This window comes from Manis javanica, chromosome 11 (assembly GCF_040802235.1).
Source record: "Manis javanica isolate MJ-LG chromosome 11, MJ_LKY, whole genome shotgun sequence".
NCBI lineage: Eukaryota > Metazoa > Chordata > Mammalia > Pholidota > Manidae > Manis > Manis javanica.
Window position 1 is genome coordinate 48,370,658 of NC_133166.1, and position 20,340 is coordinate 48,390,997.

General features: G+C 33.7%; 1 protein-coding gene across 4 annotated transcripts in view; it reads left to right on the top strand.

The window, feature by feature from the left end:
- The window catches only part of METTL15 (methyltransferase 15, mitochondrial 12S rRNA N4-cytidine), a 200,816-nt gene that overhangs the window by 72,601 nt on the left and 107,875 nt on the right, over positions 1-20,340 (top strand). For all 4 annotated transcript variants that reach the window (XM_073216352.1, XM_037012116.2, XM_037012115.2 and 1 more), the window contains exon 3: positions 5,917-6,053. In XM_073216352.1, the coding sequence (XP_073072453.1) occupies positions 5,917-6,053 (137 nt within the window). The remainder of the gene's footprint in view (positions 1-5,916; positions 6,054-20,340) is intronic.

Genomic DNA, 20,340 nt, shown 5'->3' on the forward strand with positions numbered 1-20,340 from the left:
TTCTGTTACCCTCTTAATTACCCAGATAATATGTTTCATGATCAGTTTTTATTTCTGTCATTTCTCCACTCAACCACATCTAGGCTGCTCTACCTCTATGAGAAATCAAAGTAGTTAGTAGTACAGGTTTAGAAGACAGTTATTTTTGAAATCTGTCTTCATCATTCATTAGCTTTGCCTCAGACAATTTACTTAGCCCTTTCTAAGCTCCTTTTCTTCCCCTGTAAAGAGTAATAATCATAGTAACTTGCCTCAGAGTGTTGTTTTGAGAATCACATTAATTAACTGAATATGTGAGTGAGCATGCGTGCTTGTGTGTTTGTGTAAGGGTGTCTATATAAAATAAATAAATAGTGCATATAAAATGTTTGGGATAAAATAAGCATTCAGTAAGTGTATGAGATGTTATTATTGATGTTATTACTTTCCAGCCCTGTTGCCAGTTCAGGCTCTTGTGTCCTCTGACCCGGGTGCTCTACATCAGGTGCTCTACCTCTATATTTTCACTCCTTGCCATCCATTTAATACTGTTGGCAGTTAAGTGGTATTTTTTAATTAAAAAGAAGTTCTCAAAGCTGTTCATTATTTAGCCAGTATGGCACAAATTACTTATCCTGGCCTTTGGAACTTCGAAAATGTGACTTTACACTACCTTTCTATCATTATTTCCTAGTTTGTCTTACAGGGCTGCTATGAGGATTATGACAGTGAACATATCACAACAAATAACAGTATCTGGCATATACATGAAGTAGATAAGTTCTTCCTGTTTCTCTTTTCTCCCTTTTTCTCCTTCTATCCTCTTCTTTTAATAAATCTAGGATTCTAAGTAAACTCTATATGTGTGACATATTCTTTCCTATGTCCATGCTTTGGCTAAGATGTAATTCTGTTTTTATTTATTCAGCAAGTATGTGTTGATTATACTCAATATGTCTTGTATTGTTTGGCTCCAGGAACATAAATATTTAGGGCATCTTTCAGAGGTATTCTAGAAAGAAATAACTGTATATTAAAGACACTAAAATCTCCAGCTGAAAACTACATGATAGCAGGAGCCATGTCTATTTTGATCTACAGTTGTATTTCCAGAGCTTTAAGTAGAACTGTGGACATATTCAGATTCTCATAATTGCTTGAGAATAAAGTTGAAGAGAGTTGAAATAAGGCAAAAGGGAGAGAAGGCATGAGACAGCTTGGCATATCTGATATTTGCATGTGCATCTGAATGACTGGAGAACATAGGAGTAAAATTCAAGTGTAAGAGTAGTGATATATGATGTTGGAAAGAAGTTCAGTGGCCATAACATGAAGAATATTATCCATTACACCTTGAAGTTTGGACTCTATCATGTAGCTTAGGGGAACTTTTGAGGATATTTAAATAGGAATGTCATAGGCTACATACAGTTTTATCCTTTAGATGGGATATCCTGTTAACAGTGTAGCAAGAAGAATTAGAAGTGAGATTAGAGGCACGGATATGAGTTGTGAGCCTGTTGCAAGAGTAAAGTAAAGAAATATGGGGCCTGACTTAAAAATAGGAGTGGAAAGATTTTAGAAATATCTATATGATAAAGTCAATACAACTTGGTAACTATTTGGATTTGGAGAATTTGGGAAAGTGAGGAGAAAGGGTGAGCTCTGAGTTCTGCTTATCCTTCAAGTTCCAGCTGAATTTACTGTAACCTACTCCAATATTATCTATCTCACCACTGTTTAAAACAAATGTCTGCTTTTTCACTCCTTGTAAAATGTTATGTATGCTTTTGTTGTATTGCTAATTTCTTTTTACCAGTAAGTATTTGTGTGCTTGTCTAAATTCTTTCACCAAACTGGAAGACGTATAACTTAATAACTTTGTATTACCCCTGTGGTCATACCTATATGGAATGTTCAGTATATATACAGATTATTGATGAATGCCATACATTTTAATTACCCTCTGAAGAAAATCCAGAGAGTTAATTGTATGTCTGAGATATTTCAGCATTTCAAAATGAAGTTAGTTGCAAATAGGTAAAGTTTAAAATTCTTCCAAAAGCATTTTAATTCTAAATATTCAAAATTAGTAATTGCCAGAAAAATAATATTCATAGGAAAAAATTTTAAAGTGAAATCAGGCCTTATTTTTTCCAAATTCGGTTGAGAACTTACTATTAAAAATCTTGCACAGATTGAAAATGACTAATCATCATTAGGAAAATGAAATAGGAAGATCTAACACTGGAAGATCTACCCTCATACTATTCATGGCTAAAAATGTTTTCATGTCCAATTTTAACAGTGTCGTTTCAGGGTGAAAATTTCAATGATAAGAACTGTTGGATGTGAGGGGTTGGGAGGGAATAATGTAATTATCATGTTGGCAAGATGATCTTGATTTGTTACTCCCACCTTCAGGCTACTCCCTTGATTTGTTAGTCTCCACCTTCAGAGAGCAGCCTTAGCTTAGTCTTAAAGGATATCACATTTGAGAGGTTTAAAAATGTAGCACTATGTATACTGTAGAAGGATAGAGCAGTGTATAATAATGGAATTAATCTTGGGTTATTTCATGGGTCTTTCTAGATCTAACCACCCATGTGTCTGTGTATGTGTGGCATACATTCTGAAGCTCTAAATACCTAGGCATCTACTTGAAAGAGAAGGAAAAGAGAGAGAGAAATATACATATCTCAAGAGTTGTTCTGCTATACAAATGTAAAGACATAGTTTTCAAGAGCCCTAAATTTCAATGGGAATGAGTGATAAAAAAAAAACTTGTATAATTTTTGTAAAGCCTCTCTGCCTTAATTCTTTCTTATGTCATCCATTTTTTTCCTGAATTCTTTCTTATATTCCCACCCTCCCTTCTTCTGTTTCTTTCAAGAAAGAGCAGAGAATTTAAGAGTTGGTGACAACTGGCTTAGAGTTCTCTCTCTCTTACTAATAATATTATCTTAATCAAGTCACAGTGTCTCTGTGCACCTGAGTTTTCTATTTGCAAAAATGATAATGCCACTTGTCCGTACTTCCTTACAGAACTTTTGTTAGACTAAGTTGGAAAACATTAATGCTTGATAAACCATAAGCAGTACGCAAATACAGACTTTATTCATTTAATGCAGAAGCAGAGTGGTGTGAGAAAGAACATAGATTTTAGAGCCAGATACACCTGTATTCAATTCCTGCTTTGTGTCATCTTAGTTTCTATTTATTTACAATCTAATAACACCTACTTCATGAACATAAGGAAGAAATAAGAATTTCTTCCTGAAGAAAGCTCTGTGATGTAAACAAGGGTACATTAATCCCCATTTCTTAGATGAAGCAGTTGAAGCTCAGAAAGTTAAAATTATTTGGCCAGGGTTATACAGGTGGTAAATGGAAATTACCAGAATAAACTCTTGTTATTAAATAAGGGTTCGACTTTATATACAAATTAAATCAGGTAATTTCAAAGGAAGTTTCATTTATGTTTGGAGCATATGATATGCATTTGAATATATGTCTAGATGAGACCCATAGAAAGATTATTTTGAAATGTTCAGATTTCCTCGTTCTGCATTTGTTAATCAACAAATTTGTCCAGTCTCCTTGTTTCATTATCAACTTGTACAAATTTAAAAATGTGATCTTGTGTCAAATTAATTACCCAGGAAAAGGAAAAAACTAATTGACTCCCTTTTCAATTGTAATATTGGGGGACTCAGGAGGCCTAGATGTCACTATTACACTTGATGAGCAATGTATATTAGAATTTTAAAAATGAAAGTCGATGGCTTTTTTCACCTATTAACTGAGGACATACGATGGAATTCACGTCTAGTTTCATAAATCCCATTTATCTCCCACTTTTTGCTTTGTGTTATGCTTGTCTGGTAATAATAGGCTATTTTTTTTTCCCTATGGAAACTTCCTTGATTGTCAGTAAATCTCCAAGGGCATAATCATGATATATTAAAAAATAATCATGTAAATTATAATCATCTCACATTTTCCAGAATATGTTTAATGATGAGGACTTTTCTTTTTAAATATTGATTGGGTCTTTCCTGGCTTGAGATAAGATAATCATATACAAATTACTTTATTTGACATGTTCTTAGTTTAAATCTAGTTATAGCACGACTTGGTGTTGGGGCATAACAAGAAAGTGAGTTATAGTTTTGCCAGGGAAAAGTTCTTGATAAAATTATGCCAAACCCCTAGTAATTTTAGAACTGAAGTAAGGTATGGTGGAAGATTTTTACCTACTCATAAGAAAGTATAAAATAAGTTAACAAACAGAAAAGAAATTATTCAATCATGAGATTTAAGTATGTACTCCTAACAACCATCAAATAATAAGACTTTATGTATTGTTTTAAAGTTTTGTTTTAAGATGGTGAAAAATATGTGTAGCCATGCCTTTTGTGCTGACAGTGATAGAAGTGCAACTTTAAGTTATACTAACACATTTATATTAAAAAGTAGTCCTTATCCATTTTTACCGCATTTACTTCTCATAATTTTCATCCCTCTTCTTCTCAATTTTGATCAAAAGATTTCCTCCATATTGGAATGTCAGACTAACTTTTCTGAGGACTTGATCAGGGGATGGGACTTAGCATGGTAGATGGTAGCAGAAAATTAAAGCATAACTGTACCTTATTTCTGACCACCCTCCCTGAAATAAGTTGTAACATGAAGGGTGGGGAAATGTTCAGATCTATTGCAAGAATTTCCCTTTTTGTCCTATGTACACATGAACTTTCTAAGAGTTATATGTTTAAATGTTTTTAATAGTTTAGCTTACAGTATATGTTATTTGTCATAGTATTCAGTAATATTGGAGTTATTTATTTTTTTTATTTTCATGCCAGTGAAGCTTATTGAAAGGGCACATTAAACTAAGAGCATAACTTCGAGAGAGTCTTGACTTCCAAATCAGTCACAATCAATTAATTTGCTTGCACATTTATTTCATATGGTCCAGTTCTGGTTTCTTGCCCAACTGTGACCTGTTTTCTACACTGTATGGCCAAACCAAAGAGCTGAAAAATAGATTCAGATCCAGTTACCTTTATTGTATATCTAGAGTGATCCATGAATTTAAAGATATGTACCTATGTTCCATAGTATCCTGTTGTCCAGGCAAAGTATTACTGACAAATCTTTCAGTCTCAAAAGTGTCTTGGTTTAGGTGAGAAATTGTATGTCATTTTACCAATTAGGTAGGTATTGGTGGTATCTTCTTTTCTTCCAGATCTTCTTCTTCTTTCTAAACTCTGGAGAAATCTAAAAACACTGGAATATTAAGTGCTTTTCCCAAAGACACATAGCTACTTAATAGCAATGCTAGAATTTACCTCAGGTGTTTTGACTTAAGCCTTGGGCTTTTTCCAAGTCATATTTGTTAATTCATCAATTTTTCCAGGTTAGATTTTGAAAGATTCTCCTATGAATGTTTATTGTTAGGTATATTCATTTTTCTCTCTCTTTCATTCTCTAGCATTGAATATTTTTATGTTTAATATAAAGCATTTCAAGAAATTGAGGTAAAGTAAGCCATACTACTTGTCAGTTATCTCCAAATGATAACAAATTGTTGGCTATATCTTTACCACCCAGGTGCTGGAAAGCATTAAAAAGCTAGCAGTACAACACTGTGCTAAAGCCAGTTTGACATTATGGAGGGAAATATACATTTGTCTTGAATTTGCAAGTTGTGTGAGAGATTATCATTTTATTGATACTTGAAACAATTCTTTTGGACTACTCATAATTAATCCAGATCTCATGTGTAACAAATTGAACTCTAGGCAAAACAGTTGTGTTTTTTCTATTTGCTATCAGCTCTGAAAATCAATATATGTTAACAGAAATTAAGGTAGCTAGCAAGAATAAATTTTGTTTATGCTAAGGGCTAATTTTTTTTTCTGTGTTGGCTAGATTTTTCTAGATATGACATTTGGTTCAGGAGGACACACAAGAGCCATTCTACAGAAGGAGTCAGATATTACTCTGTTCGTCTTAGACAGAGACCCGACAGCTTATGCAATAGCTGAACAGCTTTCAGAATTCTATCCGTAAGTAGTAATGCTCCTGTATAGTTACTTAATTTTTGTGCTGAGTTTTATAGACTTTTGTTTACCATCTCAGAATTTGTTCTCCCTTGTACGATGTTATAATTCACTCCATTAAATATTTCCTCTCTTTTTTCCCCCAAAGAAGTAATAAATGTAGAATGATGATTTTTGGTGCCATTTAAAAGATCATTTTTCAGAATTCATAAGAATAAACACAAAAGTGACTTTTGACTAAAATTTGAAGATATTGAATTTATCCATGAATAATATATATATGTGTGTGTGTATGTGTGTGTGTGTGTGTGTGTGTGTGTGTGTGTGTGTGTGTGTGTGTGTGTGTGTGTATTTTTTGGTATCATTAATATACAATTACATGAGCAACATTGTGGTTACTAGATTTCCCCCATTATCAAGTCCCACCCACATACTCCATTACAGTCACTGTCCATCATCATAGTAAGGTGCTATTATAGAATCACTACTTGTCTTCTCTGTGCTATACTGCCTTCTCTGTGCCCCACCATCCAACATAATGTGGGCCAATCACAATGCCCCTTTTTGTCCTTATCCCTCCCTTCCCACCCATCCTCCCCAGTCCCTTTCCCTTTGGTAACTGTTAGTCCATTCTTGGGTTCTGTGAGTCTGCTGTTGTTTTGTTCCTTCAGTTTTTCCTTTGTTCTTATACTCTACACATGAATGAATCATTTGATACTTGTCTTTCTCTGCCTGGCTTATTTCACTGAGCATAATACCCTCTAGCTCCATCCATGTTGTTGCAAATCATAGGGTTTATTTTCTTTTTATGGCTGAATAATATTCCATTGTGTATATGTACCACATCTTCTTTATCCATTCATCTATTGATGGACACTGAGGTTTCTTCCATTTTTGGCTCTTGTAAATAGTGCTGTGATAAAATAGTGTGCATATATCTTTTTCAAACTGGGCTACTGCATTCTTAGGGTAAATTCCTAGGAGTGGAATTCCTGGGTCAAATTGTATTTCTATTGTGAGTTTTTTGAGGAACCTCCATACTGCTTTCCACGTTGCTTGAACTATTTTACATTCTCTCCGGCAGTGTAGGAGGGTTCCCCTTTCTCCATATCCTTGCCAACATTTGTTGTTGTTAGTCTTTTGGATGGTGGCCATCCTAACTGGTGTGAGGGGATATCTCATTGTGGTTTTAATTTGCATTCCTCTGATGATTAGCGATGTGGAGCATCTTTTCATGTGTCTGTTGGCCATCTGAATTTCTTCTCTGGAGAAGTGTCTGTTCATATCCTCTCCCCAGTTTTTAATTGGTTTATTTGATCTTTGTTGAGGTATGTGAGCTCTTTGTATATTTTGGATGTCAACCCCTTATCGGGTATGTCATTTATGAATATGTTTTCCCATACTGTACAATGCCTTTCTGTTCTGCTGGTTTCCTTTGCTGTACAGAAGCTTTTTAGTTTAATATAGTCTCACTTGTTCGTTTTTGATTTTGTTTCCCTTGCCCATGGAGATATGTTCATCAAGAAGTTGCTCATGTTTATATTCAAGAGAGTTTGCTTTTATTTTCTTCTAAGAATTTTATGGTTTCATGACTTACATTCATGTCTTTGATCCATTTCGAGTTTACTTTTGTATATGGAGTTAGACAGTGATCCAGGTTCATTCTCTTATATGTAGCTGTCCAGTTTTGCCGAAACCAGTTGTTGAAAAGGCTGTCATTTCCCCATTGTATATCCATGGCTCCTTTATAGTATATTAATTGATGAAATATGCTTAGGTTAATATCTGGACTCTCTTTTCTGTTCCACTGGTCTATGGGTCTGTTCTTGTGCCAGTACCAATTGTCTTTGATTACTGTGGCTTTGTAGTAGAGCTTGAAGTTGGGAAGTGAGATCCCCCCTGGATTATTTTTCCTTCTCAGAGTTGCTTTGGCTATTCGGGGTCTTTTGTGGTTCCATATGAATTTTAGAACTATTTGTTCCAGTTCGTTTAAGAATGCTGTCGGTATTTTGATAGGGATTGCATTGAATCTGTAGATTGCTTTAGGCAGGAAGGCCAGTTTGAAAATATAATTCTTCCTACCCAAGAGCATTGGATGAATTTCCATTTATTAGTGTCCTCTTTAATTTCTCTTAAGAGTGTCTTGTAGTTTTCAGAGTATAGGTCTTTCACTTCCTTGGTTAGATTTATTCCTAGATATTTTATTCTATTTGATGCAATTGTGAATGGAATTCTTTTCCTGATTTCTCTTTCTGCTAGTTCATTGTTAGTGTACAGGAAAGCCACAGATTTCTGTGTATTAATTTTGTATCCTGCAACATTGCTGAATTCAGATACTAGTCTTAGTAATTTTGGAGTGGATTCTTTAGGGTTTTTTATGTACAATATCATGTCATCTGCAAACACTGACAGTTTGACTTCTGCCTTTTATTTCATTGTGTTGTCTGATTTTTGTGGCTAGGACCTCCAGTACTATATTGAACAAAAGTGGGGAGAGTGGGAATCTTTGCCTTCTTCCCAATCTTAGAGGAAAAGCTTTCAGCTTTAGGCTGTTAAGTATGATGTTGACTGCGGGTTTGTCATATATGGCCTTTATTATGTTAAGGTACTGCCCTCTATACCTATTTTGTAGAGAGTTTTTATCATGAATGGATGTTGAATTTTGCCAAATGCTTTTTTAGCATCTATGGAGATGATCATGTGGTTTTTGTCCTTCTTTTTGTTGATGTGGTGAATGGTGTTGGTGGATTTTCAAATGTTGTACCATCCTTGCATCCTGGGATGAATCCCACTTGATCATAGTATACAATCCTCTTGATGTATTTTTGAATTCAGTTTGCTAATATTTTGTTGAGTATTTTTGGGATATTGGTCTGTAATTTTCTTTTTTTGTGGTGTCTTTGCCTGGTTTTGGTATTAGAGTGATGCTGGCTTCATAGAATGAGTTTGGAAATATTCCCTTCTCTTCTGTTTTTTTGGAAAACTTTAAGGAGAATTGGTATTATGTCTTATCTAAATGTCTGAGAAAATTCAGCAGTGAATCCATCTGATCTTGACGTTTTATTCTTGAATGGTTTTTTGATTACCAATTCAATTTCATTGCTGGTAATTGGTCTGTTTAGATTTTCTGTTTCTTCCTGGGTCAGTCTTGGAAGGTTGTATTTTTCTAGAAAGTTGCCCATTTCTTCTAGGTTATCCAGTTTGTTAGCATATAGATTTTCATAGTATTCTCTAATAATTCTTTGTATTTCTGTGGTGTCCCTCATGATTTTTCCTTTCTCATTTCTGAATCTGTTTATGTGTGTAGATTCTTTTTTTCTTGATAAGTCTGGCTAGGGGTTTATCTACTTTATTTTCTCAAAGAACAAGTCCTTGGTTTCATTTATTTTTTCCTATTGTTTCATTCTTCTCAATTTTATTTATTTCTTCTCTGATCTTTATTATGTCCCTCCTTCTGCTGACTTTGGGCCTCATTTGTTCTTTTTCCAATTTCAATAATTGTGAATTTAGGCTATTCATTTGGGTTTGTTCTTCTTTCTTTAAATACGCCTGGATTGCTATATACTTTCCTCTTAAAACTGCCTTTTCTGTGTCCCACAGAAATTGGGGCATTGTGCTATTGTTCTCATTTGTCTCTGTATATCGCATGATCTCTGTTTTAATTTGGTCATTGATCCATTGATTATTTAGGAGCAACTTATAAATTGAGCTTTCATGTGTTTTTGAGCCTTTCTGTTTTCGTTGTACAATTTATTTCTAGTTTTATACTTTTGTAATCTGAGAAGTTAGTTGCTACCCTTTCACTCTTTCTGAATTTACTGAGGCTCTTTTTGTGGCCTAGTATGTGGTCTATTCTGGAAAATGTTCCATGTGCACTTGAGAAGAATATGTATCCTGCTGCTTTTAGGTGTAGAGTTCTGTACTTGTCTGTTAGGTCCATCTGTTCTAATGTGTTGTTCAGTGCCTCTGTATCCTTACTTATTTTGTGTCTGGTGATCTGTCCTTTGGAGTGAGTGGTGTGTTGAAGTCTCCTAAAATGAGTGCCTTGTGTTCTATTTCCTCCTTTAATTCTGTTAGTATTTGTTTCACATATGTATGTGCTCCTCTGTTGGGTATATAGATTTTTATAATGGTTATATCCTCTTGTTGGACTGACCCCTTTATCATTGTGTATTGTCTTTCTTTGTCTCTTGTTACTTCCTTTGTTTTGAAGTCTATTTTTGTCGGATACAAGTACTGCAACACCTTTTTTCTTCCTATTGTTTGCATGAAATATCTTTTTCCATCCCTTCACTTTTAGTCTTTGTATGTCTTTGGATTTGACATGAGTCTCTTGTAGGTAGCATATAGATGGGTCTTGCTTTTTTATCCATTCTTTTACTCTGTGTCTTTTGATTGGTGCATTCAGTCCATTTACATTTAGGGTGATTATCTATAGATATGTACTTATTTCCATTGTACGCTTTGGATTCGTGGTTACTAAAGGTTCAAGGGCAGCTTCTTTACTATCTAACCATCTAACTTAACTTACTTATTACACTATTATAAACACAGTCTTATGATTCTTTATTTCTCTCCTATCTTTTTCTTCCTCCTCTACTCTTTATTTGTTAGATATTTTATTCAGTACTCTTTTTGTTTCCCTTGACTGATTTTTTGGATAGCTGATTTTATTTTGCATTTTGTTAGTATTTGGTTAGTCTTTCTTTGCTGTGGTTTCATTTTCTCCAGTGACAGCTATTTGGCCTTAGGCATACTTCCATTTATAACAGTCCCTTTAAAATACAGTGTAGAGATGGCTTGTGGGAGGTAAATTCCCTCAACTTTTGCCTATCTTGGAATTATTTAATCCCTCCTTCAAATTTAAATGATAATCTTGCTGGATACAGTATTCTTGGTTCAAGACCCTTCTGTCTCATTGCATTGCCATTCCCTTGTGGCCTATAATTTTTCTGCTGAGAAGTCTGATGATAGCTTGATGGATTTTCCTTGGTAGGCAATCTTTTTTCTGTCTCGGGCTGCTTTTAATATTCTGTCCTGTCTTTGAACTTTTCCATTTTAATTATTATATGTCTCAGTGTTGTCCTCCTTGGGTCCTTTGTGTTGGGAGATCTGTGGACTTCCATGGTCTGAGAGACTGTTTCCTCCCCCACATTGAGGAAGTTTTCAGCAATTATTCCTTTAAAGACACTTTCTATCCCTTTTTCTCACTCTTATTCTTCTGGTAACCCAATAATGTGAATGTTGTTCCTTTTGGATTGGTCACACAGTTCTCTTATTGTTATTTCATTCCTAGAGATCTCTCTCTGCTTCAGCTTCTCTGTATTCCTGTTCTGCGATTTCTGTTCCATTAACAGTCTCTTCCACCTCATCCAGTCTGCTGTTAAATCCTTCCATTGTTTGTTTCATTTCTGTTCTTCCTCCTCAATTCATCCCTGAGCTCTTGCATATTTCTCTGTAGCTCCATCAGCATGCTTATGTCTTTCATTTTGAATTCTTTTTCAGGAAGATTGGTGCTTTCAGTCTCACCAAGCCCCTCTCTTTGGTGTTTGAGGGATTTTGGACTGAACAAGGTTCTTCTGCCTTTTCATGGTGATGTGATTGGTTGCTGGCAAGTAGCACATGTGTCAGCTGGGAGAACAAAGTCCCTTTCCACTTGCCAGTTGCCCTGCCTGTCTCCCCTGTCTGTGCCAGTTAACTGCACATAGGGAGCAGCCTCTGGGTTAATCCTCCTTAGCTGCTGTGGGCAGGGTGGCCTTCAAGATGGCCTAGGGCAATGACCATGGTTGCCTGTAAGCAGCGCATGTTCTGCTGCAAGAGCAAAGCCTCTCTGTGCCTCCCGGTCTCTGCACCCATCTTCTCTGTCTGTGCTGGTCAACTGCATGCAGTGCAGTCCTCGGGATGGCCTAGGGCACAGGTGGGGGTCATAGGTGAGCAGCGCATATTCTGCCATTAGAACAAAGCCCATTTGTGCTTCCCAGACCCTGTGCCAGTCTCTGCTATCTGTGGTATTCAATTGCGCACAGGGTGCAGCCTCTGGGTCTGGGCCGTTTGGCTGCACGCAGGGAGAATTCTCTGTGTAGACTGTGTGGTTATTGTAGGCGGGGCTGCTTCCTGGCTATTCTTGAGCAATGGCGGGTCAGCCGGTTTGCTTGCAGTGTTTGTGCGGCGGGGAAGAACAGCAGGCTGCTTTTCTCAATGAGGGGCTTCAGAACTGCCTTGTCACCCAGCTGGTTAGGGCACCTGAAGTTCCTTAAAGTTCCCAGCTTGCTGGGCTGAGTATGCCAGGATGATTTTTAAGCCCTTGTCCATTTAAGACTTTTAAAGTGCCTGCTTTTCTTTTGTCCCAGGGCAGCCGGCTGTGGGATCCTGTTCGCAGTGTTAGTCTCAAACTTTGCTTTTCCACTTCTCTAATATCTAGAACACCATGCAGTATGTGTTGGTCTCCCAGGGCAGATTACTAGGGCTGGTTATTTATCAGTCCTGTGCTTCCACTCCTTCCACACCCTGATTCTTTTCCTCCAGTCGGTAGCTGTGGTGTGGGTAGTGGTTGGGTCCCACCGGGTCACAGCTTTGTATCCTACGCTTTTCCGTGAGATGTTGGGTTCTTACAGATATAGCCTGGCTCATGTACTGTATCTTCTGGTCACTCTTTTAGGAATAGTTGTATTTGTTGTATTTTCAAAGTATATATGGTTTTGGGAGGAGATTTCTGCCACCCTACTCATACCGCCATCTTGGGAATCACCTCCATGAATTATATTTTGATAAATAACCCATAGTTTAAAAAGTAATTTTTAATTAATTTTATGAGTTACAGTTTCCAAGTATTTAGTGGACTCAATAAGTGTAAGAGAATTCTGCAGAATTCATGATGGTTACGTACATCAACTTAATGCAGTTCTCTCTGAAATTTTTTTGAAATTCACAAGTAAATTGAAAGCAGTATATCCCTCAGTCAGAATTATTGATCTTTCACTGTAGAACTCTGAAAATATAAAATATTATCTTTATGAGTGCTGAAACCATCTTCCTTTAGAGAAAATTTTTGATTTAGTTAGTTTTGTCCATATGCTCTGTTTTTTAAAAGCTGTCAGCCTGAAAAGGAAAAATATCTTGGAGCTGACTTTCTGCAAATACATAAAGGACTATTTTTAGGAATGGGGAGTTACTCTATTCTCTTATGTTCCAGAGACTGAAATCAAGAAAATAGGTGAGGATTTCAGAGGTAAATTTTGATTTGATGTAAACTCGAGTTTTTACTAGTTGTAACTATCCAACAGCAAAAAGGTCTCTGTGGTGAAATAGTAATAGTGTAAGTATGACCATAGGAAAGTTTAATCACAGATTAAGGTTTGAAAGTTGAGTTATGAATCTAGATAGTCTTTTTCGATATCTGTCAGTTCCCAAACTCTTTGAAAATCTATGAATGTGATTAATTCTCCCAGTAAAAACGTAAATAAATATATTTAGATTTTTGTTTATAAAACCACAGGGTTTATAGAGTCCCTGAAACACATTTGACCCCAGGTTATTTTCTTCTAAGAAAAATATGAGTATGTGGTTTAATGACATTGTTCTAACTTTTCATTTTTTTAAATCTTTCTGTTATTCTGTAATGTGATTTAGATGCACCTTCTTTAAGATCTTGTACTAGGGCATTCAAGTTGGTGAAACATCTTACAAGTTCACTTGATTATGACCTGAACATTAATAGAATGAGTGTAGATCTCCATCTCTATGCTATTTCACTATCATAGAAAAAGTGAATTTTCTTAGATAGTCTTGTTTCTAAAGACACTGATTCCTAGTCCAGTTGTTCTAAGGTCTCTTTATTTCTTCATACACCCTACTTTCTCAAATAGAGCTTTTAAAGTTTATCAGTTTTATCAGGTGTAATTTTTTACATAACAGGAATCTTGAGTTTCTGTATTCTTTCTTCAGTTTACAGATGTGGAAACTATTAGCTAGACAGATTAAATGATTTGTTGAAAGGCATACCTGACTTAGTAGAGACAGAGTTTGTACATGTATTCTTACTGCCACCTAATAATCTCATTTTATTAAATTATGCTATCTTCTCTCAAATTCTATTGAAACTTTTTTAGTACACTGACAAAATAATTCTTTGCCAAAGGTAATAAAATATAATATAAATCAAAATAAAGCAGGAAGGAGTTAATACAGATAAATACTAGAATCAATGAAATTGAAAAGGAGAAAGGAGGAAGAAATCCCAAGTGATAATTCTTTGAAAATAGCAAAATGCCTTTTAAGTCTGATAGTGAAAGGAAAAAGTTAGCAAAAATATGTTATTAAGACTGATAGTATAGACAAACCATAGATATAAGATAAGTTAATCATGAGATAATACAACCCCAATCCGTGATGAAATGGTGTCCTAGAAAAATACAAATTACTAAAATGACTCAGTAATTATAAAAGTTGAATAAGTCATCACCATAAAAGAGGTTAGAAGGGTATGTGAAGTACATAGAGAAAGTACCATGACCAGATTTGCAGTTGTTATTTAGCTATTAAAAAATAGGAAAAAGTGTTGCTTCTTACACTATTCTGACTATGGTAAATATGAAAACCTCTTTCAGTTCATTTTATATTGAATCCAGCATAGTTTTAATACCCAATCCTGCTACAAAGAGTACAAAAGTAAAAGAGAAAAATCCACAATCTCATTGAAGTATATAAATGCAAAATTTAAAAGGAAATACTAGTATATCTAATTCAAATATCATTTAATTAAAAGGATAATACTTGGCCTAATAGGGTTTATTTCAGAAATACAGGGATGGCTCCATATCAGAGAGTCAATCATAATAGGTTAAGCATGACCAGAATTAGCTAGCTATTCTTATTAAAATTTCTAGTTAAACAAGAATATAAGCAAATTACTTAAATATTAAATGCCCTGTTAACCAAGGACAAACAGGAATTATTTTCCCAAAAGGTGAAATACTATAACAATCTAAGTTAAAATCAGGATGTAAATATGTATTAACTTGTATAAACAGTTTAATCAGTATTTTGATTAACAGTCTGGCAGATGTAATTAAGAAACTAAAGAAAGATTGAAATATTTTCTTTCTAATAATGATTTGACTGAATACTTAAAAGCCAGAAAGATGTTGTAAAATTAAGAAGATGATAAGATGGTTAGATAAAAATGTAAATCTAGTAAGCAAATACCTAGAAAGGGAAATAGGGGAAAAAAAATTCTATTCTCAAAAGTACCTGAAACTACATAAAATACAGTTCCAACTTTTTAAAAAAAAGATATAATTTTATTGAAGGGCATATAAAATATGAACAGAAAACAATTTGTTTTATGGTAGAACAAATTAATATTATTAAAAAAGTCAGCTTCCCAAAAGTCATATATGCATTTAATGTACTTCCAGGTAATATCTTAAATGCTTTCACCTTAGCTAAATTAGTTTGTTTTTTGTTTTGGATAATATGATCTTAAGTATGTATGGGAGAAAAAGTGACAAGATCTTTTGGGGGGGAAAAAAGTGAGAGAAAACTTGCAATACCAGATATAAAATCACTATAGTGAAATCAATGATATTGGCATAAGAATAGGCAAATAGATTAGTGGAGGAGAGAATCCAGCTATAGATTTCCCTATATAAGATAATTTAATAGAAAGACAAAGGTATTTTAATTCTTTGAAAAAATAGTACATTGTTAAATAAATGGTGTTGGTACAGTGCCTATCAGAGTTGGATAAAAGAAAACCCCTATTTTAAATCAGATTTAAAAATAACTTTCAGATAAATTAAAAGTGTATGAAAAATTGAAAAGTCGTTTAAGAAAATTGAAGTGTTTTTGCATACAATCTAAGGGTAAAAATTTTCTTACAGTTAAAAATCATAAATCTATAAAATATAAAAATAAGAATATCTAAATTTTTTAAATATATGACAAAAATATATGGTAATATTTTCAAACAGTTAATTTAGAAATGAAATATTATTAACATAGAGGATAGGAAAAAGATTGATATTGTAGATGGGGAAAAATATCTTCCTCTATGCTTCTAAGTTCTCAGCTGGGACAGATTAACAAGAGAAAAGCATATTAGTTTATTTAATATAAATTTTATGTGGCACAGGAGCCTTCATAAGGAGATGAAGACCTGAAGACATGGTTAAACCTGAGCATTTTTGTATTAGATTTGATGAAGAGTGGAAATATGATAGGACAAAGGTTATGAGCCAAGTGTAATAAGCTTTGTGAAACCTAGCAAGCTTCATTCGTTCAGATTCCTTTCATTCCTTCATCTCCTCTGTATATAAGTGAGGGCATCTTTCCTCTGGGTATAAGTGAAGGCATCTCTCATATGAGGATCTTATCACCTGATTCAGGGGAAGGTCAGAAAGTTCTCCCTGAATCTGCCATTTCTCAAATTCCCTTCAGTTTAAAATATTCAATATACCAAGGTGCCATATTTTGCAGTACTATGTCCTGAGCCCCATCAATATTTATCATATTGGAAGGTTTCTTTCAAAACTGATAAGGCAACAAAATCCAATTTGATAAATGGGCAGAGGACACAGAAGGGTCATTTGTAGAAGATTTAGGTGTGAAAAAATGCTCACCATCAGTAGCAGTGATGAGGAAAAAGAAATTAAAATAGTAATGTTGCAATACTTTACAATTATCAGATTGGCGAGGTGTAACAATTTTGAAAGTGAGGATATACCAAACAGGATACTCATCCATTTTTCATGGGCATCTATTAATATTAAAAAATTGTATAACTTGTTTAGACTCTATCCTGTCTAAATGAAAGAATCAATATCTAAGGAAACATATCCTTAGACGTGTTACAACTATATATGCGTTATTCGTGTATATAATCATGGAGAACTTGAGAAGGAGGAATTCATCTTGGAGGAAAGTGTGGAGAAAAGGAAAACAATGGGAGAAAACCCAAGATTGTATGATCGTATCTCTGCATATGTATGTAAAGTAGAAAATGAAAGCAGTGCTATATATATATTATTTATGAATACCTACATATGTAATTACAGTATAAAAATATACATGAGAAAGCAAAACACAAATTCAGGCTAGAGATTATTTATGGGGATAATCGATGGATGGTTGGATGGTTGGTTGAAGGATGGACAGATTATATAGATGGATTATCTTAAAATACATATGTAATTATAACTTATAGTAAAGGACTCAATAAAGGAAGCATTTTGTCTTCAGTGTGAACATTTTTTGAAGAAATAGAGCAATTTCATTCATTCACTCACTCATTTATTTATTTATTTATTTTGCTGTTGTCAAATAGGAGCTTATGCTTCTCCTGAAAAATCCCAGGTTCTTATACTCTCAAAACTAAGTCAAAAATAGAAACTAACATTTTCACAGAAAACCAGGCAATTCATAGAAGGCTGAATTTTAGTCTAACCCATATTAGCTCTTTTAGGCAAGATGACATGTCACATCACATGTTGTTTAACAGCTGATACTTTTCCCCAGTACCTCTGAAGACTGTACAAAAGGAAACACATTTAAATTGGAGCAGTGGGATGTTGGATGACTTTTACCACAATGGAAGATGGATGTTAAAAGAGAATTTTTAAAAAATAATTTGGGGATAATTTATGTTCCAAATAGTGAATTTAGAGAATATAGATGAGTATAAAGAAAAAAATGAAAGTCATAATTGATTCCATCATTTGACCATAATTTTAAGGAGATTTTAACAATATAATAAGCTGTTACTTTTCAAGTTTGTAAAGATAAATATGCTCATTGGGGTAAATTGTAACATACAGAAAAAATATAAAGAAAAAAATTAAACTCACGTATACTTCCATTTCCTTAATCAGTAGTATGATTTTGTGTATGTCATTCCATCCTTTTAATTGTCAGTATTTCATTATGTTGTATGTACTATTTCTTATTTGAAGTTTCTTGGGTATTTTTGCTTTTATACTTCTAAAATGTTAGAATACTTTGGGCAAATACTTTTTAAAAAACCATATTGTTCAATTGTTTTAAATACATAATTAATTTAGAAAGAATTGACACCTTTATTCTGCAGCCCAATACAGAAGCATGATATGTGTTTTCATTTATTACAGTATTTTGTGGATGTCATTAATATTTTTCTTAATTAAAGTGATAAATACAGAAAAGTATTGAGAAGAAAATAAAAATAATCCCACTACCAGTATTAACAATTTGATATATTTCTATCTACTCATTTTTCATTCATATATGCATACATATATATTTTACCAGTTTTGATTCCACTTCTACATTATCAGCACATTCATATTCTATTAAGCTATCTTAAAGAGTAATTTTATTGGTAGTAGAGTATTTCCTTCATGTAATGATAATTTATTAGAATTTTAACTCTAATATAGTCTTATCCATGACCCTATTACTGCTATTTTAAATCTTTCTATGGTATATTATTTTAGGTGTTCCTATGAACAACAAATACCAGATATACTTTGTCTAAACAAATCTGAGTATGTTTTTTGTGAAAGAGTAATTAAATCAGGATATGCTTGCTGTATATGTCATCTTGTTTTATATTTTTTATTTCTGTGTTCTATCGAAATTTTCTTTGGCTTTTAAAATTTCTTTTGTCCAATATAAATGTATATATATTTCATTTTTGCTTTTCTATAGTGAGGTTGATGATGTACTTTTTATTTTTTAACTTACTACTGGTTGATGTATTTTTTAAGATTAAAAATAAACATTTTAAGTAAGTAGAATAAAATAATATTTATTGATTAATCACCCCATGTAAGGTGAGAAATTAAACTCTTATTTTTATTTTCTTTTCCATTTCCATCCAACTTCTTGGCTTTTAAAATATTTTCTTGGATTTTAAATATTTATCTACTATTATTATAATTATTAGCTAGCATTTGTGTTGTTTGGCAGTCATATCTAAAATAATTATTTATACTTAGTCCATTTAATTTGTTGCAGTGTACCCCTCTAGACTTTTTATAATAACACAGGTCCCATTTTGGGTCATTCATATGGGGCTCATATCTCAGTCAATTGATAACATCTTTAAGTTTTACCTCTCTTCTACCTTTGTCTACCTGAGACTGTGTTACTCATGCTTTCTTATATGGTCAATAGCTTGATTTATTATAGCATTTGTAATTTTATAGATATTACTTCTTTTTTCTGACATAATGTGGAAAAGTCTGAGGTCAACTCAGTTTATTTTTTCCTTTCCTAGGTAATTTGTTTCTCATTCCTTCTTCTTGCCACCAGGTTACATGCTTGCTAAGTGTATTTCTTTGAATATTTTTAATACCCATAAATTTCACAACAAATATTACTAATTGGTCTCTTTTCATTAATTATGTACATTGTGAACAATTTTGGCCTATGGATCAGGTCTTTTCTCTACAAAGAAGTTTTCGTGTTAGTTAGTCCCTACTCTTTTTTCTGTTATCTAACCTATGATAACTTACAATCTTTTGGTTGGAGTTTTATTATCTCTTCCATATGTCCTTTATTTCTTCTCTTAGTGTTTTCTGCTACTTTTACTTTGCCTTAGTATTCTGGGAAATCTCTTCAAGGTTATTCTATGTGTTAACAGATTTGGTTTTCTACTGTGTTGTGCCTCTTGCTCAATTTTTAATTTAACTATTGGAAGTTATCATTCTGTGTAACTTTATATATTTTGTTAATCTGTTATTTTCTACCAGTTCTCTTTTATTTCCTGCTGTTCTGTTGTCTCATTTTTATGTTTCATTTCATAGTCAGCAGACCTTTCTTGAAATTTATGGAATTCAAAGTATATGCATTTTAAAATTTTCTTTAATAAGTCCTTTTCAAAAATATGCTTTTGCTCTGTATTTTGAGTACAGAGTTCTCCTCTTTCAGGAATATTTTCATAGACCCCATCTTGGTTGTGTATTTATGTGTGTAGTTTTCACTGTTTGGATAGATTTTTCTCTGACCTGCTCACTGTTCAGTCATGTGAGACTGGAATCTTTACATCAGATTTTAAGCTACAAAATTACCTGAGGCACATTGTCTCTTATTGCAAAAAATTTAGCATTTGGAGTTTTTTCTAAGATCTTCCAATAGGAGGATAGTTCTATTTTGTCATTCTTACTGGAAAGTGCAATTCATAAAATCTATGCTCCCATAATGTATACTTCTGTAGCTCTTCCAGCCTTCCCATTCTAGAGAGATTCTTCATATCCAGGGTACATTTTGACAGCACCTATCCATTTCTGCCCTGCTGTTGTTGTATAATATGAATTGT